Below are 26469 nucleotides of genomic sequence, written 5' to 3' on the forward strand. Positions count from 1 at the left end.
TTCAGATTAGCAAAGTTTTACTTCAACGTTATGTTTGCTCATAAATGACTCTGAAAAGCCGATATGCAAGAGGATGACACGCTGTGGTCTAAAGGCAACGTCGAGGCCACTGAGAATGTCCCTCAGACAAGAGGCTCTGCTCAAAATCTCCCCCACCTGGGGTGAGGGCAGCAGGAGGGGGTCTGGGACAGAGGGATAAACACATCATCTTAGCTCTCCCATCAGGACTGGCGGCCCGGGACCCCAAGCTGGTCGATCAGAGGTCAACTGCTTGGAACTCCCAAAGCTGCCTGAACGTTTTGGTGTTTTGGGGAAATGCGAAGGCTCCGGGAGGGCCCGTGTGCCGGATGGAAGGGCCCTTGGCCAGCCCCCTCCTAGTCCAGCCCCAGGGGGAACCCAACTCCCTACTGGCCGGGCCTGCTGAACCCTGGGGTCGGGGCAGCCTCTCACCCCAGCAGCCCCGTCAAGAGGACTTTTTGGTGTTACCTATCATGTAGTGTCAGGTGCCAAGACCTGACTGTGGCCCTGAAGCAGGCAGTGGGTAGGGGCCTGGCACCTGCAGCTATGGGCTGCCCGTATATTTATGTTTATTTCCAGAGTGTGGTATGCTCTGGGGAGGGTGGGCAGCATGGTGCTGGCAGCCTCGGCCCAGTAGTGTGTGTGTTTTGTGGGGCGGGGTTGGGGGGAGAGGGGGACATCTCCAGTGAGGCCCGGACAGAAATCTGCCCTAAAGGTGGCCAACAGTGGCCACCTGTAACAGAGCCCTGCTCCCAAAGGGGCCCCTCGGGGGCCAGCCCAGCGGGGTGACCTCCCAGGCACGGGCAGGCCAGGCTGAACCCGGCTGCAGCAGGAGACGTGGGGGAGAGAGGTGTTAACAAAGGACAGCAGGAGGGGTGGGTACGGACAGGGCGACAGGGTGAGTGCGGGGCGGAGCCAGTGGCCAGGGCCCGCCCATCAGAAGGCGAAGCAGCGCTCCTTGGGGTGGCCCACGCGGTCCAGGTTGGGCAGGCAGGCGTACTGGATCATGGGCGGGGGTCCGCACATCAGCACCAGCGGCTCCTCCTCTGGGGGCGGAAGGTGGTCCCGGATCATCTCCTCGTTCACGAAGCCCTGGCTGTAGTCCCAGGCTGCGGAGTGGGAGACCAGGTGAGCCCGAGGACGGCCGTGTGACCAACTGCCGACTGCCCACCCGCCCAGCACCCTCTCCTCCGTGACAAAGTTCCTGTGCCATGAATTCCTCCCTTCTTTCCGCAAACACTGAAGAATGAAGAGGCTGAGCCAAGTAAACCCTTACCCTGACCCCTGCCCCCAAGCCTGGCTCACCTGTACCACAAAGGAAGCCCATCAACATTCCCCCACCACGCTTCACAGCGTGCAAAGCATTGCACTTCCACTGGCCTTTCATGTGGCCCTCAGAACCGCCCTGTGGGCGGACAGGGCAGGGGTTACTGATCCCGTTTTACAGATGTGGAAACTGAGGCGAAGAGGACCCAGAGTTGCGTTGTCCCAGGTCACACAAAGAGGCATGGACAGAGCTGGGACGTTAGCCCCAGGTCCCAGAGGTCCCCCAGCCAGCGCCAGGCTGGCCAGGGTGACATTTCCTACCCCACCACCCTCCATGCTACCTACCGGCCCTGTGCCCACTGTCTGACTCTTCCCTCTACTGCATGTCGGTCCACGAGGAGCTGTGTCTGGTCCACAGCTGTGGTCCCAGTGCCCAGACAGCCCCACACACAGTAGTTACTCAATAAATAATGAGTAAAGGAATGCGTCCCAAATAAGCAATCGGTGAGCCTGAAAACAGCAAGGCCAGGACCCAGGCTGAAGCTCCAGATGCAGGACGCTCGTGGCAGCAACAGCTCCTCTACGTCCTGCTGGCCTCCCTGTCTTGCACACGCACATGGGCAGTGTGTCTCCAGGTTTCACCTGAGATCCAGAGCCACCTTTCATTCCTACAAGTCACTGCTGGTGCCCGCGGCGAGAACCTGGTGCCCCGAGGCTGGCAGGGCTCTAGTCCCACCCGGGCCCTCAGGACTGACCTGCCAGCAGGGGCTGCTCAGGGAGGGGAACCAGCCAGTTCCAGGCGCATGGCGGGCCCACGGGGACGGCAGGCTGGCAGGGCTCTGCCAGGAGAATGGGGCTCTGATGACTGGGGCCCGAGGAGAAGGGGAGGAGGCGGCACCCAGCCCGGCTCCGCTCTGGCTCCGATCTATGCCTTGGCTTCCACATCTGCGCTCAGGGCCGTCCTCCCCCATCACGGCAGACAATGCTCTCTGCGTCACATCATGTACACTCCATGGGGGGGTCCCTTGCGAGGGGCCAAGCCAGTCCCAGCTGGTCTTGGGATGAGGAAGAGTCTGCTGTGCTGAGCAATGGGGTATTCTTAACCTCATGGACACTGAGCTGAGTAACCGACCCCATCTCCCTTTTCACTTTGGCTGCTGGAAAGCTCAGAGTGATATATACATGGCCACCCACAGCAAGTGTGCACCACAGTCCATGCTTCTGTACAAACCTCATTCCCAACTCCATTTTATGGCCCTGCCCTTGTTTTTCTTTCACTCCCACTTTCCATTTATACCACTCTGACTCACTCTATGAGTCTTTGTAAGGTGCCTAAAATCCCTCTGGAACAAGGCGGGACATAGGTAGGTAGATATTTTATTAACAGATCTAAAATTACTTTGAAAAAAACTGCATGGGACTAAACCATATTTGCTAGTGTAATGAATGTACAGGTATGTAAGACACATCTCAATTTCACAAGGATGTTTTTAGACAGTGTATTTTTCTTTACATGTATACTGAAGGTGACTGTAGGGGAAAGAGAGTCAGCTGGCCCCTCTCCCCTGTTCTTTTGCTTAGCTCCACAACTGCCTGCTGGCCTGGTACCATTTTCCTTCTCAGCGTCTACCCTTTTCAGCTTATACCTAATGTTATCGCAATACCCTAACTACTCTCGAACTGTGGTCAGGGTAATAATAAACGTAAGTGTAAAATACCGGGAGACTACCCAACTGTATTTCTCCTTGGCCAGTAACTGGTTACTCTTTTTTTTTTTTTTTTTTTGCGGTACGTGGGCCCCTCACCGCTGCGGCCTCCCCCGCTGCGGAGCACAGGCTCCGGACACGCAGGCCCAGCGGCCATGGCCCACAGGCCCGGCCGCTCCGCGGCATATGGGATCCTCCCGGACCGGGGCACGAACCCGCATCCCCTGAATTGGCAGGCGGACTCTCAACCACTGCGCCACCAGGGAGGCCCAACTGGTTACTCTTAAAACTGTCCCCAGGAGGCACTTCGGTATAGGCGTTGCCAGGTGTCACCACCAGAGGGCAGTGTCCACCCCTCCTACGGCCAGGCCCTGTGCAGGCAACAGGGGTAGAGGCCCCTGCAAGGACACGCCCATCGTGGCCAATGAGCCTACCTGACCACACTCTAGAACATGCAACCAGAAGGGAGCTAAACCAGCTTTCATTTCCCCCTTTTGAATGAGACGTGGGTACAAGATAAATATTCCTTTCTTGGGCTTCCCGGATGGCACAGTGGTTGAGAGTCCGCCTGCCGATGCAGGGGACGCGGGTTCATGCCCCAGTCCGGGAAGATCCCACATGCCACAGAGCGGCTGGGCCCGTGAGCCATGGCCACTGAGCCTGTGCGTCCGGAGCCTGTGCTCCGCAACAGGAGAGGCCACAGCAGTGAGAGGCCCGCGTACCACAAAAAAAAAAAAAAAAAAAAAAAAAAAAATCCTTTCTTTACTGGAAGCTCAGACTCCCAGAACCATTGCCTCCTGTCCAATCTCCACTCTCTATGACTCTACTTTGTCTTTCCTGGGTCGCACTAATCACCTGCCACTGTACTTTATAATTTACTAATAAACCTGTTTCCTGTTCATCCTCCCCTACTAGAACATCAGCTTGGGCCAGGTTGGTTTCAGGAACACACAGAGTGAGGGGTCCGACCAGGAGGAGACCCGCTGAGACACGGGTGGGCCCAGGACGGCTGGTCCAGCCAGAGGCCCCAGAACAAGACTGTCGGGTCCATGGATCCACCAGGGGGCCCAGGATCTGATTCAGTCAACCCAGGAGGGTGGCTCCTCTCTCAGGGATGGACCCTCTTGAGATGGGTACCCCCAGAGCCTACCTGCTCACTTCTGGGGGAAGCAGAGGGTGGCCTGTTCCCCACACTGTGGTGGTTAAGTCTCAGGGAACCGGGTGGCTGTGTGAGGAGCAGGAGGCAAAGCAAGGGCAGTGTGGCAGCAAGCTGGTGCCCACGTGGGTGCTTTGAAAATGTCCAGTTTCCAATATTTAAAAATTTCCCATGGAAGTGCAGGGCCCCAGCTTCCCCTGAAAAATGGAAAGGCTGGCCTCCAGGGTGGTACTCCTGCACAGCAGGCATGCCCGCAGCTGGGAGGGGGCTGCCCCTCTGCACAGGCAGATGCTCTCCAATTCACCACAGTCCCCACCACTCCCTATAGTCTCCTAACCCTGAAGCCAAACATCACTGGTGTTATCTACCAAGAAGCCTCAGCTGCTGCTCTTCTTACAACAGAGAAGAAGTTAAGATATTTTTTGTAACCACATCTACCTAAGGCAGGAGAATGGAGTACAGTTTAGTTCCCAGAGGGCAACCTTGTTTCAGGTTTTAGGGGCAGCCCTCATTCACCGCCTCCTATGTGACCTTGGCAAACAGCTTAAACACCTGGATAAGTAGAATGAAGGTAACTGTACATCAGCCCAGCCCACACTCCAGGGCTGATGACTAGAGAGAAAATGGGTGTAAAGTGCCTTACAGGGTAGACACTGCAACGTGGGAACACTCACCCTCACCCCCAGCACTGGCCCTGGAGACCCGCCCCACAGTGAGCCCCAGCCCAAGGGGAGAACGCCAGCCTTCTTTGTCCAGCTGAGAGCAGGGCAGGCAGAGGAAGATGTGGGGCTCTGGAGGCGGCGGGTGTGGATTCAAGCCCTAGCTCTGGGGTTTTCTCACTGTGTGCTGTGGGGCACTCACGTTGCCTCTCTAATCCCTCTTTCCTCATCACCTTCCTCTCACAGGGCCACAGTGAGCACCAAAGGAGACCATGCAAGCAGAAGCCTCCACAATGGCAGAGGGCTCCGCCAGGCGAGGGTGGGCCGGCACCTCCACCCAGCCCACCCACCTGGGCACTCTCACCTTCAGGGGCTTTGTCCACCGTGTACCAGAGCTTGAAGCGCGCAGAATGTTCGTTCCTCAGTTCCTCCAGCTCGGGCCGCAGCAGGATGTCCTTCTCCGTCTGCGGGGGCACCAGACCCAGCGGTCAGGAGGGACAGTGACAGGGACTGCCTTTGGAGACCCTCGTCATCCTGCCCACCCATGGGCCGCACACTTGGCAAAGCTTCCAGGGAAAGTCCAAGTCTTTCTATGTTCTGGCGTCTCAGCTTGTACATCCACAGCCTAGGAAATACAGATACTACTTCCCCAGATCACACCTGTCCCTCCGCAGCCTTGCCCATGCCAGTCCCTCTGCTTGGCCTGCAGCTCCCCACTTTCCATCCCCACTGATTTCATTTAGCCAGCCCCACGTGGCCCTGTAGAGTTCAGCTTGTCACCTCCTCCAGGAAGCCTTCTCAGACCCCCAGGGAGCATCAGCAATCTGCTCCCGAAACAGCCCCTCTTTCCATTCCTAACCACAGACTTTGCCCTGTATGTTTGCAGGTCACTCACAGACAGACAGGGCTCCTCAGGCCAGTGGGTGGCGTGACTGATCTCATAAGACTGTTGTGAAACTGGGAGCCAAAGAGCTCTGTCGATCAGAAAAGGTCACTGGCTCACAAACTTCTACTGAGCCCCAGGCTGGGTGAGGCAGACGACGGGAAAGGCGTGGAGATCGTTCTGAGCATCCTCTTTTCCTCTTTTTTTTTTTTTTTAACATCTTTATTGGAGTATAATTGCTTTACAATGGTGTGTTAGTTTCTGCTGTATAACAAAGTGAATCAGTTATACATATACATATGTTCCCATATCTCTTCCCTCTTGCGTCTCTGAGCTTCCTCTTTATGAACAATGCCTCTCTGACCACCCTCACTGCCCTGTTCCTGAGGATAAACTTGAGGGAGTGGAGTTCAGGGTAGAAAATTCCACATGGTTAGGGCGTTCAACACAAGCAGCTGCTTTACAATCCCCAGGCACGTTACACCGAGGTGCACACCAGCAGTGTGCCCAGGAGAATCCATCTCCCTATGCCTCTACCAGCACTGGGTAATGATCCTTTAAGCTTTGGCAATCAGATTAATGGAAAGTAAAGCTTATGTTTTATTTTTTATTATTAATAAGTAAGTTTGTCACTGGTCTAGTAATATCTTTTATTAGTTTGTAAAAACTTTTTATATGAAGGATATTAATTTTCATTGGTGATGCATTATACGTCTCATCCCCAGTTACTTATCTTTCTACCTTATTTATAGTTTGTGTTTTTCCCCAGGGGAGCTTTTCATTTTTAAGCAGATGGTTCCATCAATCTTCTCCTTGATGGGCTCTCCCTGGTGTCTTGCTTAGACTGACCATCCTTGTTCACTCATTCATCAATACTTCCTGTAAAAATGCTCACCTTCTACTTTTAAAGCTTCAGTTTTTTACATGTATATTTTTAACCTAAACTTCATTTTTGTATAAGGTAAGGTAGGGATCTACTTCATTTTTTCCAAGTGCATAGCAACTAACTCAACACTCCTTTTCCTTTCTCTTTTCAGGTTTGGTATGCCACCTGCATCAGATACAAAGTCTCACCTACACTTGGGTCTGTTTCTAGACCAGGGCTGTTCAACAGAGTTTTCTACAATGATGGGAATGTTCTACAATAGATCTGTGTTATCCAGCAGGGTAACCACTGGCCACATGTGGCTATGGAACCAATGAAATGTGGCTATTGAGACTGGGAAAGCAAGTTTTTAATTTTGTTCAATCTTAATTAATTTAAGTGTAACTAGCCACATGTTCCAGCATGTCCCAGCACAGTCTAGATTTCCTGTTGTGCTATCCAGAAATGCAGTTATGTCCAGTAAGCCCAGGTCTCACGTGTGGCTCCAGAACCATGCTGTTTCTATCACTGACACTTTTCAGTATGTTTTAATATCCAGTGCGCTAAGTTCTTCCTTGTCACTCTTCTTTTTCAAAACTTTCTTGGCTGTGCATGTGTACTTTGTCTTCCAGGCCATATTGCATAATTTTGTCATATTAAAGGGGAGAAAATATCCCAACTGGGACTTCGAGTATTACTTTATGAAGAACCAACACCGTCAGAATATCAGTCTCCCTGTCCAAGAACCAGGTCGCCCCGCTGTTTATTAACACTCCCTAATGCCCTTCTGAGAAGTCGTACTTCCCTTAGGCTGAGGCTGGGGGCAGAGCCCCGGCCTCCCCTGGACTCAGGATGCCGTCCTCAACCTGCCTCCCCACCAGCCTCCACCCCCATCACTCGGTCACTCCAGGAAGAATGCACATGTCTGCAACGTTAAACACTCCTATCCAAGGCCATCTCAGCCCTCACAACCGTCCCAAGAGGTGGGCCCCCCATTACCCTACATTACGGATGGGGAAATGGAGGGGCTGTGGCCCCCGTCCAAGCCGAGCACGGAGGTCACTGAGGATGGGGGAGGGAGGGGCAACGACTCAACTGGAGCAAAGCAGCAGTTCCCACAGTGTGGCCTGTGGACCCATGGGGTCCCCGAGACCCTTCAGAGGGACCCTGAAGTCAGAACGATTTTCATATGATACTTAGTTGCATTCTTCACTCTCCTCCCTCACCGGTGAGGAGTGGAACTTCAGAGGCTACATGACTTGTGACATTGCACTGACTAAAATGCAGAGAGAGATACAGAATCCACTGCCCCTGCTAACGGGCAGAAAGATGCCCGTCCAGGCGACAGAGGGCTGACGGTCTCCACAGAGACTGCCCCAGCACTACCAAGCTGGACGCCGCCCACCCTCTCAACCCCACCAGCCAGCTTGGAATTTCTGGCTGTTTCCACCCACCCCTAGTCAAGGCCACCTCAGTTGGCCTCAGAGCAGTTTTCTGCAGCTGTGTGAGACCTCAGCCCGGGGACCTCAGCCCGGCACCCCCGCCTCCAGGCTCGGTGTCCTCACAGATGACACGGGGCAGAGCCTGGGCCAGATGGACCCAGGGGCAAACTGACCTGAACCACATCTGAGAGGCGCAGGGGGCCTGGGCATAGCCCCCACACAGGCGGGGGGTGCCTCGTCTTAGCTTCCCCCAAAAGGGGCATCACTATAAGGTCCAAATATTCAGTCATGAAACACTGAACCTAGAAAGACCCTTGTGATGACCTGGCTTCATCAGCTCATTCCACAGTGAGGGAGCAAAGCCCAGAAAGGGAGAGTGACTTGTCCAAGGCCACAGAGCAGGCCGGGGCGGGCAGGCAGCAGGTGTGGGGAGGAAGACATGCATTCAGGAGCCAGGGAGCCCAGGTCCAAACCCTGTCTCAACTCCCCCAGCTCAGCGACCTCGCGCAGAGGGGACCTTGGCACATCATCTGTGAAAACGGCCCTTCAGGCTCCTCCCACTTCACTGGTGGGTTCCAAACTCTGTGTGCAGTGAAGGGAACCCTGAGGTTCCCAGGAAGCAGCCAGAGGAGTGAATCTCGGGGTGTGGGCGCTCAAGGTGCCTCACCCCTCCACCAAAGCAGCCCCACTTGGGTCGGACGCTCTGAGCTCCGCACTGAAAAGCCTGACCCCACCAGCCCCCGCAAGGGCTGCTGTGCAGAGTGTTCAGAGCACCCCTCCCATTTCAGCCTCCCTGAGCATCTCCACAAAGCCACGCAGACCCCTGAGCAGTGCCTGCTGGGCCTCGCCCCCTCTCAGCAGGAGTCGGGTTTGCAGACCTCAGGACCACCCACTGACCTGGTTGGCAAAGAGCAGGTGGCACACGGTCTGATCATCCGGGTCCTTCATGATGGCACGGATCACCTGCAGCATTGGGGTGATGCCTGCAACACAGCCACCCCCCACACACCGCATGAGTGCCTGCTGCATATGCACAGGCCCAGTGCCAGGCAGATGCCCAGAGAGCTGTCAGGACAACTGGGTCCGGGTCCCTGACCTTGGGAAGCTTCCAGTCACTTGTAATCTGTGCCACGTCCCACACCCTGGCCCTGAACCATGACATCCGCCCGCTAGGGACTCAGTGAGGGGCTCCAGGTCCACATACCCGTTCCTCCTGCAATCATGCCCACAGACTTCACCGTTGTGATGACAGGGTTGGATTTCTTGTCCGGACGGATGGCAAACTTTCCTGGGGAGAGGAGAAGGGGTGAGGCCCAGCTCTCAGACATGCTGCGCTTGGGGGTCGGAAGGGCTGGAGAAGCTGCCCCCGCCTCAGGGGTTCAGGTGCGGTGGCCACCATAGCCCCCAGCCAGTCAGGGTGAGGGGGATGGGAAGGCGGGATCAGGACCAGCTCAAATGCAAAGAGGGGCACGAGGATGGCTGGGGAGCAGGGAGACTGGAGAATCAGGGGCGTTCCAGCTCAACCCTCCCCTTTGTTTGTTTTCAGCCAAACAAAGCTGGTCTGTGGGCCGCATGTGGCCCCCAGAGGCAGCTGGTCTGCAACCCCTGTGCTGGCCACCTTAATTCCTAACAGCCAGGAAAACGGAGGCCCCAGAGAGGAGATGGCTTGCCCTGCGAGAGTCACCCATCCAGACAGCAGCAGTCGGGACCTGCACCCAGCATCCACCGCCCCCACTGGGTCCTCAGGGAGTCCAACCCGGATCACCTTTGCCCTGGTAGACCAGCAGCCCATTTGGGCCTCGGAACTCAATGGTGTCTCCAATCTTCATGCTTTCCAGGTACTGGGACATCTTCCCTCCAGCGGGAAACTTGGGGTGGGTGTCTTTGAAGTAAATCTGCAAGACACCCACAGTCCTCAGCTCCCCGTTCCCAGGGCTGCCGGGGTGAGCTCTGGGCCACAGCGGAAAGACACTCTTCTGGGGTCTTCTGCGGCTGTGTGTGGCCTTCTCACACAACGCCCCTTCCGCCCATCAAAACTCACCCGTCTGTGTCCTGTCCCCCGTAGTGGTCTGCCCTCCCCATAACATCCCCTTGGAGGGCAAAGCATCAGCCTGGCGTCCAAGGCAGTGACCCGAGGGCCTGCTGCATAATGTTCTGCCAGGAAGCATCTCTGTGACCCCCACCCCCCAACCCTGGCAGGAGATCCCCATGGCTGTCAGCTCAGCAAAGGCTCTGGGAAGCCGGCTCACCAGGCCCTCCTGGTGAATGTTCAATTCTTTCCACTTCGTGCTGCCATAAAAACATCACTCTTGGAACAATTTCCTTCCCTGTGCCCTTTGGGATTTCAGCTTTGGAAAAAGGGATGTGCTACAACCCTCAGAGAGATAGGCAGACAGAGGAGGAGCTCCAGGGCCGGGATGGCTGCACCAGGGGGCATTTCTGCTGGGCCTTGAAGGGCAAGCAGGAGTGAAGAGCAGAGAAGGGGGAGAGGCAGTGGGGGAGGGACAGCGTGGGCAAAGGCCAGGGGGTCTAATAGGGCTTGGGGCCTCAGGGGTGGGGTGGGGAGAAGAGCTTGCGGCTACAGCACACGGGATGTGTCTGTGTGTCTGGGGTGCGGGGCAGGGAGAGTGGAGGGAGCGTGGGCAGAGCCCACTGCGTGCCAGGCTGGGGTCCTGACCTTCAGCCAGGGCCAAGGGGGCCAGTGAGGTCTCCAAGCCAGGAAGGGCCTGGTCCTGGTGAGTATTCCATCTCTACTTGAATCCCCCCAACACCTTCTCCACATCTGGCTCGAGTGACTTCAGCAAGAACAGATGCTTGAACTCTCACCACCTTCCCTTTCCTTCCAGACAAAGCCCCAGACTACCAGGGCCTCCAAGGATCTGCCTGGCCCTGCTGACCTCTCCCTTTTCGGTCCCTCAAGTCCTCAAGCCTCCTCCTGACCTCAGGGCTTATGCACCTGGAAGGTCCTTTTCCTCCGTCTCCACCTGGTTGCCGCCTCCCCAGCCGCCAGATCCTGCCCCACTGTTGCCTGCTCAGGGGGGCAGCTCTCATCACCCCACCCCTGCCCCAGCTCTGGTGCCCATTCTAGGTGCTCAGTCTCTTGTGCTTGTCCCCTCAACAAACACTGACCTCTGTGTGACCACCTGTTCAGTGTCCACTCTCCAGCCAAAGACAAGATACCGAGGCCGGGTGGGCCTGGGCACCCAGCACGGGGTCTAAATGACACCAAGCGAAGAGGAGATCCAGGCCGGAGCCAGGACTGACAGGCCCAGCTCCTCTCCTGCCCTCACAGACACAGCGCCCAGCCCAGGACCCTGTAAGAGCCAGGGCTGAAGCTGAGGCCCAGCGGGGGTCTCTGCTCCTGTCCCCTTGCCCAAGGGCCCAGTGAGGGGGCCCTGGGGCCTGCACAGTGGAGTTGAGAGAGCGAGCCTGGTCCCCGGCGGGTGCTGAGCCAGGGCGGCCGTGGAGGTTTGGGCCTTGACTAGGGAGGGTCTCTAACACCCAGCCCACCAGCCTGGGCTGGTTCACACTTTTGGGTGTGTCATCAGAGAACATGCATCACTGCTGGAAAGTCTGTGTTTCTAATTTTCATAAAAATGTACCGGGCTCTAGTTGTCCTTTCTCCTTCTGTTCAGCATCTTGTTTTTTAAGATCCTTGCTGGTTGTTCTCCGTCTCTCTGGTCTGTTGCTTCTAATGGCTACACCTTCCCACAGCGCACACCCAGCCCCCAACCAGTGACGGACCCCAGAAAGCCCCTCACCCCGGCTCCCGGACACGGTCCCGTGAGCTCCTCGTACTGCACCCTTGGCGGGCCCGTGGGACGCTTCCCAGGGGATGAGCAGGCGCCCAGCTCACCGGGGTTTGCCAGTCTGAGCGCAGGAGGGTGAGCCCTCCACAGGCCCCTGCCCTCTGCCGAGACCCCAAAGCTTGGCTTGTGCTAAGAACTATGATCTGCTATTCACTCGGAAACCAGGCACAGCGCGCACAGGGCCCTCAGAGATCAGACTGTGGGGCCTTGGCTGTGAGGTGGTCACCCCGCCCCAAGCAGCTGTGGCCCTAAGACCTCACCTTGATGACCAGGTCCACAAAGCCCTTGTCGTCATCGCTGGAGACGGGCGTGTAGGGCCGAATGACTAGGTTGCCATCGATCCGAGCCGAGAGGTAGATGTGCTGGCCTGCAGGACAGCAGGGGTGAGTGTGGGCTGACGACCCCTGCAGGGCCCCCTGGGTCTTGCCAGCCCACTTCACTGCACCCCGTCCAGCATTCAAAGCCTAGCCTGACCTCGGCTCCCACTGCTCCCTTCACCACCCCCAGGGACTCCCATCATGTCCCATCTCTTTGCCTTTGCTCGTGCTCGTGTCACTGCCAGGGACATTGAGGCAACTGGCCTCTTATTCTGACACTCACCCTTGAAGGCCCAGGGTGGCTGTCACCTCCTCCCTGAAGCCTTCCCTGCACTAACTGAAATGCAAAGTCCCCACCTCTCTGTCCCAGCACCAGCTCCACGTGCGCTGGGTTGGGGCCACACTCACCGACGGGGAGGCCCAGGATGTGCTGGGGCGACGGCAGAGCAAAGCGGAACCGGCGGGTATCATGGCTGATGACCTGCAACGAGGCATGAGCTGCTGGACGGCACCCAGGGCAGAGGCGCCTCCGGACACAGAGTGCCCACCCCTCCCCAGCACCGGAGTGTCATTGAGAGAAGTGACACTGACATGTGGACATACAACCTGCACACGCGTGTGCAAGGGCACAGAGGTCAGGCACACACTGGGTGCACCTCTGCTCTCACTGGCCCAGAGAAGGGCAGTGACCCACCCAGGGCCACAGGGCAAGGTGGTCAGAGCAGGGAGTGAGCTCAAGATCCCAAAGGGATGGACTTTCCTGGTGGTGCAGTGGTTAAGAATCCGCCTGCCAATGCAGGGGACACAGGTTCGAGCTCTGGTCCGGGAAGATCCCACATGCCGTGGAGCAACTAAGCCTGTGCACCACAACTACTGAGCCTGCGTTCTAGAAACCATGAGCCACAACTACTGAGCCCTCGTGCCACAACTACTGAAGCCTGCGCGCCTAGAGCCTGTGCTTAAAAAAAAAAGATCCCAAAGGGAGGCTGCCAGACAGCCCAGGAAATTCCAGGGACAGTAGGAAAGTATCCACCTCCGCCACAGCTTGAGAAATGTCCTGGGGTGGCAGAAACAGCTCAGGGACTGGGCCAGCAAAGTGGGGCAGAGCTGAGACAAGGCCCCACGTGCCCAGGCCTGGGACTCAAGAGAGGGGCTCTAGGGCTTCCCTGGTGGCGCAATGGTTGAGAGTCCGCCTGCCGATGCAGGGGACACGGGTTCGTGCCCCGGTCCAGGAGGATCCCACATGCCACAGAGCGGCTGGGCCCGTGAGCCATGGCCACTGAGCCTGCGCGTCCGGAGCCTGTGCTCCGCAACGGGAGAGGCCACAACAGTGAGAGGCCCGCGTACCGCAAAAAAAAAAAAAAAAAAAAAAGAGAGGGGCTCTGGAAGCCACTACACTAAAAGCCCCCTCCCAGCCCCCCGCCGAGAAGCGGGACAGCATGATCGTGGCTGGGCTGCAGAGGGCAGGAGGCATGGCAGCCTTGCTGCCCAGGAGGTCACTGGGGCTGGCCATGGCCAAGACAGGGTGTGCACCCAGGGTGTGGTCAATGGGTGAAGGCCATTCCCCCTCCAGGGTGGGGCAGAGGCTGCTTAAGAGCGAGGCTGGGCTGAGGAAGGAGCCCAGTCTTGACTGGGGCCAGGGAGGCGAGCATCCCACAGTGAGCTGTGTCAGAGCTGGGAACCGAACCCAGTGCCCGGACTCTGACCTGGGCTCCGGAAGGCCCCTGTGAGGTCTCCCCTGCACCAAGTGCAGCAGGATGGTGGGTGTCGAGGGGCCGTTCGGAAGGCAGGCAGCTACCTGTCCAGCACATGTTCATGCCCACACGAGGCAAGGTCCAGTGATGGACAGTATTACCACCTGGAGGGGAGACGCCAGACCTCTCCAAAGGGACAGAGCGTCACTCTAAGCATCACTGAAGCGTGTGAGCCAAGGCAGGTGGCCTGGATCTCAGGAGAGACGGTGCCCAGCCACCACTTAGGATGCAGTGCTTGTTGGCGGCCAGTGGGCCTCTCTGCCCCACAGTCCAGGCCTGAAGCTGCAAACGGAGCCCCAGGGCCTCCTGCAAGTGGATCCCAGGATTATCAACTGGTCCTGGGGCTCAAGGTCAGAAACCCACATGCCAGATGTTTTTGGAGGCAGAACAGAAATGAGAGAAAGACACTGATGATTACTAGCCCAGCACAGCAAAAGTCATGAGGCTAACGTGTGTGAGGGCTCGGCACGGTGCTGGCCGTGATGACCCAAGCAGTAGACTCTCAGAGCTGCGGGCAACCTTGCTGATCACCTGGTCCAGTCCCGTTCAGAGAGGGGAAGGGCCGACAGCCAGGACCCCTCCCTGGGCCACGGCAAAAGTATCAAGAGCAGGCCCACCTGCTGACCCACCACTAGGCTACAATGGGGGAGGGTAACTGCTAGCACGTGTGTCTCCTGCTCAATCAAAGGGGCCTGGAGGGTCCACTGTGTGACATCCTTGTGATAAAATACCAGACAGTTGTCAAAAATAATGAATCAACTTTGGGTTAGACGTGTAAAGGTGTCCATATTGTACAGCTGGGTAAAAACTCAGGTTATTAAAAAAGAGAAACTAAGTATACACACACCTGAACCTCCACACATCATGTACACAGGAATGTACTACCAGAAAGGCTCACGGTGACCCGTGAAGGGGACCCTCTGCAAAGGGGTTATGGGGGAGGGGAACATTCACACCTCACGAACAGAGCACATATAAACATGTGCTTTTATTTTATAAAAGTAAAATTTTTATCGCGAGCACATATAAATCATACATTACTTTGGGAATTAAAAAACAACAAAGAAAAAGAACTTTATAAAAGAAAAAGCTTCTAAAACATTGTTATTTCATTTTAGTAAGAAAAAATTGTGTATAAGATATATTGAGAGGATTAAGTGTGGTCTCATCTGGGAAGCAGTAATTTTTTTTTTTCTTTTCGTTTTGCCTCTCTCATAGAAGTTTTCAACTTCTATGATATCCTGGTACAAGTACAGTCACAGGAGCCCCAGCTCTCATGTGGAGCCCGGGTGCAGACTAGAGCCCAGGACTCAGGCTTCCGGCAAGTGACTGACTTTCTCTGCCCCATGACTCAGTTTTCCCTGTCACACCCCTCCTGAGGCAGCTGCGGTGGCCAGAAATAGCACATGGGAGGGGCTCTGATGAGAGAGAGCAAGGAGGGAAACAGCTTTACAGGGTGGGCGGCTTGGAAAGGAGGGAGAGGATGGTTTTAAATGACAATCAGAGGTTTGAAAAGGAAAAGCATCAAGTGGGGAGTGCAGGAGCAAGCCTGTGGGAGGAGCAGATGGAGCCGCCCCGCCCATGAGATCACGAGATCACGAAGGGAATCTGACAGATGCAAAAGACTCTAGGGGCCCTGAGTGGGTGACCCTGCGGGCGGGGAAGGAGGAGGGGAGGAAACCTTATCTTTAAGGAAGGGGCACTGGGATGGGAGGCAGCTGGGATGACTACGAGGCCTGGGCCTGAGTCCTGGTCCTGCCCCTAACTCACAGTGTGACCTCAGTTACTCCCCTCTTGTCCTCTGTTTTCACAGCCATTAAATGGTTACTTGGACCCAAGAGTCCTTACGGGGTCCCTCCCACTCTGACCTTCTGGGGAACAGTGAGTGTGGTTCAAAGAACCAGCTCTGTGGGCAAAGACCTGAGTTCAAACCCCTCTGTCGCTTACTGGTAGCCTTAGAAAGGGACCACCTTGCTTTCCCCATCTGTAAAACGGGCAGATAATGGGACCTACTTCACAAGGGGCCGCGCCCTGAGCACATAGTAGATGCCTGTGAAATGCTGTGATGCTGACAAGGACAGAGAGGTGCCCATGCCCCACGATCCCCTGAGGCCCCACACTGACCTCCTTGTCAATCAGCCGCAGCGGGTACTTGATGTCCGGGTTCTCGAGGGTGATGGCTGGGGTGGAGCGCTGGAACAGCTTCATGAGCAGGCTATACAGGAACCAGACTGGGGACAGGACCACGTGGCCCAACTGAAACGACAGGACACACCCATGAGGTCAGCCTGCCCCCTGCCCTTCCTCCAAACACACCTCCGGGCCTCTCCCCTACCAGGAACACCCTCTCCCCATCGTGTTCATCCAGGGAACCCCAGCTCCATTTTGGTGCCAGCTGGGAGAAGTTACAAAAATCAGACTCATGAAACCTATCACTGTGTTACTGAGTGGTTGGGAAAGCTCCATTTTCCCTGAGGAATGGGGACAAAGAAAGCTACATAACTGAGCATGTAGCCCTTTTCACTTTGGCTGCCAGGAAGCTCAGCATAAAGTTCCCAAGTACCTGCGCTTCATCTTGAGCACTGTGTATCTGTGCTCCCTCCCTCCCTCCCTCCCTTTAGTCAATTTCCCTGGCCCTATTAAGTGATGTCAAGTGCTAGCTCTATTTAGACAAACAGACAAACCCCTGAGCTCTGGGGTTCTGCCTTCAGGTGCGAGGGGCAGCCGAGGCACTGAGCCAGACACTAGGAAACTCTGCTCCTTGCTGGCTGTGTGACTCTGGACAAGTCCCTTCCCCTCTCTGAAATGAACTGGACCAGGTGATCTGCAAGGTCCCCGGAAGCTCTGAGAGTCTACTGCTCAGCATCATGCAGAGCCCTGCACAGGGGTTAACCGCATGACAACCCTATGAAGTAGGCACTGTCATCACCACCATTTTACAGATGAGGAAACAGCTCAGAGAGGTGAAGCAACTCACCCACAGTCACACAGCAGGCAGGTGGGGAGCTGCAACTCAAACCTGAGTCCACCTGCCTCCCCAGTCACACTCTTAAACATCAGGCCTCACCCTCATCATCACTCACCCTCTTGCGCGGCTCTGAGAACCTCTTCCTTGCCAGCCCCCTGCCCCCCATATCGCAGCCTCACAAAGACCCTAGAGGCAGTTTGGATTTTTTAAAAACAGAGAAAACCCAAATCCCATGGCCAAATAAAACTGCTTAGGTTTACCTGGAGAGGACACCCTTGCAAAGAAAGACAACCAGCCTGCTGCTCTTTCTAGCTATTTTTGTCCCTGGGAAAAGCACTTAGCCTCTCTGCCCTGTTTCTCCATCTGTGAAATGGGGGTCATAAGCTACACTCTCTGGCTGTGAAGATGGAGATCAGCCATGGAAAATGGCTAACCCAGGCCGTCCCCCAGCAGGCACTTGACCTCACTGGGTACCTGTGTGCAGCAGCTACCCTTGGCCATCCGGAAGTCAAGTCCTGGGCAGCCTCCACTATCTGGACCACAAGTGAGACTCAGGAAGAAAACAACAACGGCCTCAAGACCCCTCAGACCAACCCTACAGTGGAGAACCTGGCAGACCCCACCCTAACCAGGGAGCAGCACAGGAAAGGGGCCAGCTGACACCGTGCACCTCCTGACACGAAGCAAGAAGGGCCCAGCATGGCTCTGTGCCTTCCTTCAGGAGCACACAACCTGCCTCTAACACAAGGAAACACCAAGGGCCTTTCTCCGCGATAACTGGCACCACTCTTCAAAAATGTCAAAGCCAGGGCTTCCCTGGTGGCGCAGTGGTTGAGAGTCCGCCTGCCGATGCAGGGGACATGGGTTCGAGCCCCAGTCCGGGAAGGTCGCACATGCCGCGGAGAGGCTGGGCCCGTGAGCCATGGCCGCTGAGCCTGCGCGTCCGGAGCCTGTGCTCCGCAACGGGAGAGGCCACAACGGTGAGAGGCCCGCGTACAGCAAAAAAAAAAAAAAAAAAAAAAAAAAAAAAAAGGTCAAAGCCATGAAAAAAGAAGGCCGAGGAACAGGTCCAGATTAAAGGAGGCTCTGGTGGGTTGGAGGGTGCTCCCCTAAAACGCATGTCCACCCAGATCCTGGGGATAGAAAAGGGTTTTTGCACGTGTAATTAAACTAAGGATCTTGAGATGAGATCCTCTTGGATCCCCCCGGTGGGCCCCAGATCCCATGACAAGTGTCCTTCTAAGACAGAGGAGAAGACTCAGAGGAGAAGGTTGTGTGAAGACAGAGACTGGAGTGATGTGGTGACACGCCAAGGAGGCCAAGGACTGCTGGAAGCCACCAGAAGCAGGACGAGGAGGAAGAACCCTCCCCTAGGCCTCCAGAGAGCATGCCCTGCCACTACCTTGATTTCAGACTTCTGGCCTCCAGACTATGCAAGAATGAATTTCCACTGTTTTATGCTACCTAGTTTGTGGTAATTTATATGCAGCCGTAGGAAACAAATACAGTAAGTCCCCTACATGTGAACAAGTTCTGTTCTGAGAGCACGTTCGTTAAGTCCAATTTGTTTGTTAAGTCCAACAAAGTTAGCCTAGGGACCCGACTAACACAATCAGCTGTACTGTAATAGGTTTATAATAATTTTCACACAAATAATACACAAAAAACAAACAAAAAATAAAGAAAACATTTTAATTCTTGCAGTACAGTACCTTGAAAAGTTCAGTAGTACAGTACAACAGCTGGCATACAGGGGCTAGCATCGAGTGAACAGGCAAGAAGAGCTACTGACTGGAGGAGGGAGATGGTAGAGCTGAGGGATCGCCAGCAATAGGAGACGGAGGGCAAGTTGCAATCTCACTCACACCTCACGTTGACGTCTTTCACTCACACGTTCACACCTTTGAAAGTTTGCAACTTGTAGGGGACTTACTGTACAGAGGCCAAAGAGACAGAACAACTGAATACAATGTGTGGTTCTGAATTTGATTCTGGGCCACGGGGGGGGGGGGGGGGGGGAAACAGTTGTAAAACACAATCCTGAGACAAAAGGTAGCATATGCATGAAGGCCCATAGATTAGACAACAGCACTGTATCAGTGTTACATTCCTGATTTGATCATCGTCCTGTGATTACGCAAAAGAATGTCCTCGTTCTTAGGAGATAGATGCTGAAGTATTTAGGGGCAAAGAACCATCATATCTGTTGTTTACTCTCAAATAGTTTAAAATACACACACACACAATAAAGTAAATATAGCAAATGTTAATATCTGGTATATCTTAGTGAAGAGTATATAAGGGCTCTTTATACATTCTTTCAACTTTACTGTAAGTCTGAAATTATTTCAAAATAAAAAGTGAAGAAGGGAGTCCACACTAGTGGTTCACATAGTGGGGTCAACAACCGAAAGTTCTCCCAAAATACTGGTTCTCAAGAAAATTGTTTCACAGCTTGTTCACTCACCCTCCCTAGTGTACCTCCCTGACTTTAGTTCTCACACCAGATGACCGTGTATTCTTCTTATCATAACACTACAAATTCCCCTTTTTGCCTTGGCTGCCAGGAAGCTCAGAGTCAAATTCCTTGCTTGCATGGAGGCCTCTCTGCTTCCTTTGCAGGCCTCTTGAGGTAGCATGTTCTGCAGAGAACAGACCTGGAATGGGCCCCTGCCCTATGGAGGGTCAGGTGAGAAGATTCTCACCTCTCAAGGCCCAGCCTCACTGCTCCCTCCCTTCCCGGAAGCCCTGCCAGAACCCCCTACTCTATCAACTGGGGAGGACACTCTGGCCGAGTACTTGAGGCCTCTCTGAGTCTCGGTATTCTTGGCTATAGAAGGAAGGTGAGGGCCACCGCCTGGCCAACAGCCCAGGGGAGCTGGGATATGAGATGAGATGGGGGGCTGAGGTCACCGAAGGGTCTATAACCTGGGGAATGTGGGCACGCACACAGGTTTTTCTACCACCCTCATGGGGACACCATCACCCAGGAGATGGAATACCCAAATGAAGGAAGGGCAGAGGCACCAAGATCCCACACGGGGCCTGGCCCTGCTCCCCAAACCGGGCCAGCTGCTTCAAGATGCCCAGCTGCAGCTTTGGTTACAGGCCTTTTGTTGGGCTCAGAACACCGTGCCTCTCCCGCAGGCAGAGCCTCCAGGCTGGCTGCAGCCACGGTCTCGCCCCACGGGGCCCCTGGTCTGTAACCAATGGGTCTAAACAGAAGGCCTGAGGGAGCTGGCCCCAGCGCACCCCTCCGGCCGGCACAGGGCCACACAAAGGGTCTCTGGCCACCTGCCCACTTAACCAGTACCTACCATGTCCTGGCCACCAAGTGGTATTTCACCCACCCTGGGTTGCATTTAAGGCCCGTTGGCAGCCCTGGACTCTGGGGTCAGGAGACTTGGGTTTGAGACCCAGCTCAGGACTCCAGGAAAGAATCTTCACCTCTCCATGCTCCATCTTCCTCAAGTTCATGAGGACAGTCCCACCTAGGGCTGGGGAGGAATCGAGGCTGCAAAAGGCCATGCATGGAGCAAACTGGCCAGTGTCCCCGAGCTGGCACTGCTCCAAGAATGGGACGCGAATTCTCTGGCATAATCCTCACTTCAATCCTAGGCTACAGGTACTGTGATTGTCATCAAGTTACAGATAAGGAAAGCCAATCCTCAGAGGACTCACACCCATTTCTCAGAGAGGTTAAGTGACTCGCCCATGGCCACGCAACCCAGGCCTGTCTAGCCCCAAGTGTGGCTCTTCCCAAGCCATCTCCCAGGACAGATGCCCTGGAGCCCACAGCCCAAATCCCCCTGCTCCAGCAGTCCAATCTCCTGGCTCCCACAGTGAGGCCCCAGCTGCCCAGACTAACAGGCTGCTCTGCCACCCCCAAACACCCACCACGGCTCCCCACTGCCAACACCCAAGGTCCCCACTATCCAGTCACAAGCCTTTCTTGCCTTAGGCCTTTGCACACTCTCCCTTCTGCCCTGAATGCCCTTTCTCTTCCCTCATCCAACCACTCCTATTCCACTTCCAGAGCCCAGCTCAAACGTCAACTCTTACCCTCTAGCTAAGCAAGCCCTCAGCAGACTTCCGGAGCCCCCGCCCAACCTCTGCAAATTCCACGGGGATGAGGGCGACTCTGATGGTCCCTCTGCTCCAGGCCTCTCCCACATCAATCAGGGAAGCCATATCCATGGAGAACGTTGTTTAGGGAAAAAGTTGAGTGAAGTTACATTTGCAGGAAATCACCATTGTTGGGAGTCCTGGAAATAAACTTAAACGACATTAAGAGCCCAGGTGGAGTTATGTTTGGTTATTATGTTCTCTGGAGTTTTATTTCCCCTCCAGCACAGCCGTTTAAGTGCTCAGCCAAGTTTAATAACTAAGACCCCCGGGCCTGTAGCTCGCTTCACAGCCTGCAAAGCACCTTCCCTTCCATTTCCTCACCGACCCTCAGCACTGGGAGACAGGCCAACTGCATTCTTCATTTGACAAACGAGGAAACTGTGGCTCAGGGAAGCCCAGGGTGGAGTCTGGGCTTCGGTTCCCAGTGTTCTGTCGCTCACCCCAAATCTCTCACCTGCCCCAAATGCCAGCCCATGGTTACGTGCTCAGCCATGAAAAAGACTCATTTGTCAACAGTTCTGAAGATGAGTCCTCAACACTGGCCTTGGCCCTTACACAGAACTTGCAGATCCCAGGCGCCAGCTTCGTGTTCCCTGGATGCCAGCCCTGGGCTCAAAGGGCTGGGCCAGGTCCCCACATGAGGTCACAGACAATGCACGACGGCAGACCCAGGGAGGCGGGGGACCTGGTGTCTCACCTCTAGCACTCAGAGCAGAGACACTCAGTAAATATTCGTGGATAAATTCTCGAAGGGACAAGAACAAGCCCCTGCACTGCAGTCTCTCTCTGACTTTTCTTACTTTGTCTGAAAGTTTCAGCAACCAGGACAAGAGACCAGATGCCTCCAGGGGGAGGGTTGGGCTCGGCCCTCCATGGAGCACAGGGCTGAGGGGTTGGATCCTGAATTCCTGGCTGTTTCCACACCTGCTGGGCACACCTACCTCCCAGAGGTGTGGTGGGACTGGAGCCGCTGCTGGAAGGAGCTGTGCCAGTGAGCGGTGGATAATGTGAGCGGCCTTCCTTCCAGTCCCCGTGCCCAGATGCGACACTCTCGTATCTCACACAGTCCTTGAGCCCGGGACGCGGGCGCTATGTCCACTCCACTTCAGTGAGGACACTGAGGCAGGGTGAGAGCTGGCATCCAGCTCGGTCCGTGCACTGAGCCCCAGCCCTGCACGGTCCCTCTGCATCTGCAGACAGTCTGGCCACTGAGAGAGCAAGGGTGCACTTTGTACAAATTCCTCTCTGGGAGGCAGCTGTGAGCCGACCCTCACTGTCAGTCAGTCCTTCAGGTCACAAACCCCAGTGGGCACAGCTGCCAGGGCCCGTGTGGGATGCGGCGGACACAGGTCAGGGGACCCCGTCCCTGGGGAGCTCAAGCCAGTGTGGGAGATGGATGTGGGCAGAGAAAAGGGTGCCATGGAAAGGCGAAGCTTCGGCTCTGGAAAACTGGAGGCTTTACCAGACTCACAAGGGGTTGCGATGCCCTGTTTCCCGTCCAAGGTACCACTCCCACTCCTGCAAGCAGTGGGCAGAGTAAACAGGAGGCAGGCGGCCAAAGCCAAGGTCCCACCCAGCTCCTCCTCAGCTGTGCTGCTCACACACACACACACACACACACACACACACACACACACAGAGCACGTCACCCCAGCTCCCCAGGGGAGCTAGGGGACAGCTGCTTCTCCAGGCCTTGACCTGGTGCCACACTGTGCCCACCAGGGAACCCACCACCTGCCTTTCCCCACCTCTGATAACACAGGAAGGGGAGAGGGAAACAGGGTGCCAGAGTCCCAGGATGTCTCCAGGGAGCCCCCAGCTCAACCACCACAGCCGAGGGGCTGGGTAGCCCTACTACCCCCGTGTGGCACCCAGCCAGCTGCTCACCCCCTGGAACTCCCCACCGGGACCCTGCCATCCACTCTACCCAGGTCAGGTCTGGGTGGGCAAAGGGACCTGCCAGGACCCCCCAGCTGGCAGGCCCGTTCCTCCCCAGGTGCCAGGCCCCTGTGCTGAGGCTTACCTGCCCGCTGCCTGCCCTCCAGCTGTCCGGCTGGGATCTGCGTGTCCACCTCCCTCATGGCCCCCTTCTCGGGAAGTAGGAGCAAGTGGGAGGGAGTGCAGGAAGCTCTGCAGCGAGGGGCTCCTGGCTCAGCGCTTCTGGGAAAGGGAACCCAGGAGGAGGGGCAGGTGGCCAGTGGAGCTGCCCTCCACAGGGGAGACCCAGCCCTGCTTCCCAGGGGCTGGGGGTCTGGACCACGGACTAGGCACAGAGCTGCCAGGGGCAGGGGAAAAGCCTTGGACTCTACCTGTGGTGGCGGCCTGTCAGGGTCCACTGAGCACTCACAACTGTGCTGGGGGAAGGGGAGCCAGAGTCGGGGATGGCAGGCTAAGCCCCCAACATACCCCCCAGGTGGCTGGCAGGTTCAAGTGCCAACCCCTCGACGTCCCCCCTTCCGGTGTGTGGGAGGAGGCCTCTCTCAGGGCCTGCACGTCTCAGATAAGACGCCTGGTGCCCAGAGCCCGGGCTGGCCTCCCGCAGACGGTGTGGAGCCGCTGTGCCAGGAGGGCCTGCCTGGGGTCTGCTCCAGGTATTTGGGCTCAAGTGGGGACCCCGGCAGGGCCCACGAGCAAAGGGCAATCCTGCCACCCTTTGGATAGAGGCGGCTTAGGAGTTGGTGAAGGTCTCCTGACGCTCAGACGGGGCTCTGCCCCTCATAGAGGGGCTACAAGGAGTCCTTGGCTACTCGGCAAAAACACTGAGCAGCCATATCCTGGGGACACAGAGACAAACCTAACCAACAGGGCTAGAAGGTGAGAAGCACTGTGGGAAAACAGCAGGGGCGGGGGTCTGGGTTCCAGTCTGGAGGCTGAGCAGTGAGGGAGGAAGGGGATTTCTGGGAACACAGTCAGGACGTACGCTGAGCTGGGGTGATGCCCCCAGGCTTGCCCTGGGCAAAGCTGCCCCCTGGGCTGAACGTCACCCAGAGTCCTGGGCTGGGCCACACATTCACAAGCCAACACCCAGGCCAAGAGGCCTTCTGCCGAGTCCCCAAGGGGGAGCCCCACAGAGCCAGAGGGAGGAGGTGGAGGAGGACGCCAGGCAAGAGGCTCTGGGCCAAATCCTCCCAGTGGCAGCCCTCCCCAAGTGCCCCCAGCCAGCGCCCAGGCACCCACGTGTGTGGGTGGGGACCGCCCTCTGGCCACAGCCTCAACGTGGAGCGCAAGCCACGCACCACCACTGTGGCTTCTGAGAAATCCGAAAGGCCCGAGGGTGAGGGAGGGCGGCCCTGGGCCGAACCAAAGTGACAGCATGACAATGGACTTTGCAGCTCCACAAGTTCAGACTACCCCGCCAGCCCGGCCCGTGGCCAAGTCTGAGTGGCATTTCTTCATCTGTAAAATGGGGCCAACGGCTGGGGCCTCTCAAGTTTGCTGGGTTAAGAGAGACCAGAGCCTAGCTTGCAGCCCACAAGAGGGTTCAGGGGCTGTTGTCGGTAAATACTCTGCGATCCAGCAACACTGCACGTGCGCGCGCACACACACTCACACACTCATTCCCCACATACACACCCACGCGCACGCACACACACTCACTCCAGATGCACACTCACTCCACGCGCTCACACTCCACGCGCACACACACAACTCACACACACTCCACACGCACACACACACAACTCACACCCACTCCACACGCACACACCCACTCCACACGCACACACTCGCAGATACTCACGGTCACACTCCCGCACACCTGCTCACTCTTTCACTGTCACTCACCCCCATACACACTCCTGCACACGCACACGTCACACCCACACACCCGGTCACACACACGCCCTCACAAACTCACACTCACACATACGCGCTCCCTCCTTCACACTTCACACGTGTTCAGTCGCACTCACACTAACTCACACGCGGGGGCACCGGCCACGTTCACGCCCGCACTCGCTCAGCACTCGCGCACACATCCGCACTCCTCGGCCGGCCGGGCTGAGGGGGGCGGCGGCGGTGGCGGCGGCGGCGGCGGCGGGCGGGGCGCCCCGAACGCGTGGCCGCCCGCCTCCGGGTGACGCCCCTCGGCCGGGAGGGCTGGGCCCGGGGGCAGAGGCCCGGGCGTGAATCACGGCCGCACGGGGACCACCGGGGCGCGGCGGGCGGGCGGGGTGGGGCGGGGCCGGGTGGGGTCCTGCGCCCCGCGTCCGAGCCCGGCCCCCCCCGCCCCTAGCGGCCGGGCGCAGTCGGCGCTGCCCGAGACGGGGGTTCGGCGCCCGCCGGTCCGCAGCGACGCCCCGGGCCCGCGGCAGCCGGCGTCCCCTCCCCGCCTACCGTGCTCAGCTGGGCCCCCATGGTGGCGCCGCTCTGCGCTCGCTCCGCCGCCGCCGCCGAGACCGCCGCGCCCGGAGCCAGCCCCCCGGCCGCGTCACCGAGAAGGAGGGGCGGACCCGAGCGCGGCCCAGTCGGGCCGCGGGGGCGGGAGGCCGAGCTCGAGGCCCGGCTCCGCCCCGCCCCGCCCGCTTCCGTCCGCGGGGAGAGGGTTGAAGGGAGAGGAGCCGTTAGAACGCGAGGCCGGCCGCCGGCGCAGTCGCCCCGGTAGCCTGCGGCGGGGCTCTGACCCGCTGTGTGGCCTCGGGTGGGACGCTGGCGGTCTCTGGCCCTCGTTTGCCATCCTAAAGGGGAGAAGATGGCGCCCCCCGTTGATGGGATCTAAAATAAAATCCGGAAACTCCATCGCGGCCTCCAAGGCCTGCAGGAGGAAGCCCCGCTTGGCCTGACCTCAGCCTGCGCCCCTGAGCACGTTGCTGGGCCTCACAGGCCTTCTTGTTCCTCAAACTGCTCGGCTTGGTCCCACCTCCAGGTCTTTCCCTCTCTCTGGAACACCATCCCCAAATGCCTCAGGGTCAGCCTTGGCTTCTTGCTTGGGCATCAGGAGAGATGTTCCGTCCTCAGCAAGGCCTGCCCTGACTCCCTCTCCAGGCAACCTCTTGTGGTCTTCCTGGCACTTAGTATTGAGCTAAAGTCACCCTTTGTGTTTCTTCAGGGATGGTCTGCCCCCAGCCCCACCCCATCACAGTGGACTGTGGGCTTCCTGAGAGCAGGACTCTGCTTTGAAGTCCCCTGCCTGCCTGGAACCTAGCACAGAACATAGAGTAGCATATAGTAGTTGCTCAATAGATACTTGTTGAATTAGTGAATTCAACAGACAGTGGGCAGGTGCCTGCTCTGTGTAGGCCCATGCTGGCCCGCCAGGGCTCTCTGGCCTTGATTGCAAAGGAAGTAATCAAATAGGAAAGCTTAACTTCAGCATGTGCAACCAGTAAGTTCTCATTGCTAGGTGCTTCCTAGGCCACCCACGGCACAGGTGCCCTCTCCAGAGACACCTTCCACAGAAGCCAGGGGAGCCACAGACCACCCCGAACCTCAGCATTTCCCCCAGTCACTTCTGATTTTCTCCGTGTTCTTTGTTACACCTGGATTGATGATGATTATCA

General features: G+C 56.8%; 1 protein-coding gene and 1 long non-coding RNA gene across 2 annotated transcripts; one reads left to right on the top strand and one right to left on the bottom strand.

The window, feature by feature from the left end:
• CYB5R3 (cytochrome b5 reductase 3) lies at positions 1 to 25417 on the bottom strand. Its single transcript, XM_082634505.1, has 9 exons — positions 25307 to 25417; positions 16000 to 16131; positions 12530 to 12602; positions 12065 to 12171; positions 9761 to 9890; positions 9200 to 9283; positions 8893 to 8978; positions 5170 to 5269; positions 1 to 1127 (listed from the first exon to the last, which is right to left on the bottom strand). Exons 1-9 carry the CDS (start codon positions 25325 to 25327, stop codon positions 955 to 957), a joined length of 906 nt encoding a protein of 301 aa, XP_082490631.1. The 5' UTR covers positions 25328 to 25417; the 3' UTR covers positions 1 to 954.
• LOC309811601 lies at positions 3057 to 6866 on the top strand. Its single transcript, XR_014295217.1, has 2 exons — positions 3057 to 5124; positions 6726 to 6866. It is a non-coding gene; the product is annotated as an uncharacterized lncRNA (long non-coding RNA).
• Positions 25418 to 26469: the final 1052 nt, after the last annotated feature.

This window comes from Mesoplodon mirus (assembly GCF_964341445.2).
Source record: "Mesoplodon mirus genome assembly, chromosome: 11".
Taxonomy (NCBI): Eukaryota; Metazoa; Chordata; class Mammalia; order Artiodactyla; family Ziphiidae; genus Mesoplodon; species Mesoplodon mirus.

What these genes read in the sequence shown, in the direction of transcription:
- CYB5R3 (XM_082634505.1), bottom strand. Translation starts at nt 25,327, where the DNA reads ATGGGGGCCCAGCTGAGCACG. An exon ending in ACCTGCTCTTTGCCAACCAG is followed by an intron (nt 5,270 to 8,892) that starts GTCAGTGGGTGG and finishes GTGCCCCCGCAG; the next exon opens with ACGGAGAAGGACATCCTGCT. An exon ending in GGTGGACAAAGCCCCTGAAG is followed by an intron (nt 1,128 to 5,169) that starts GTGAGAGTGCCC and finishes CCCACTCCGCAG; the next exon opens with CCTGGGACTACAGCCAGGGC.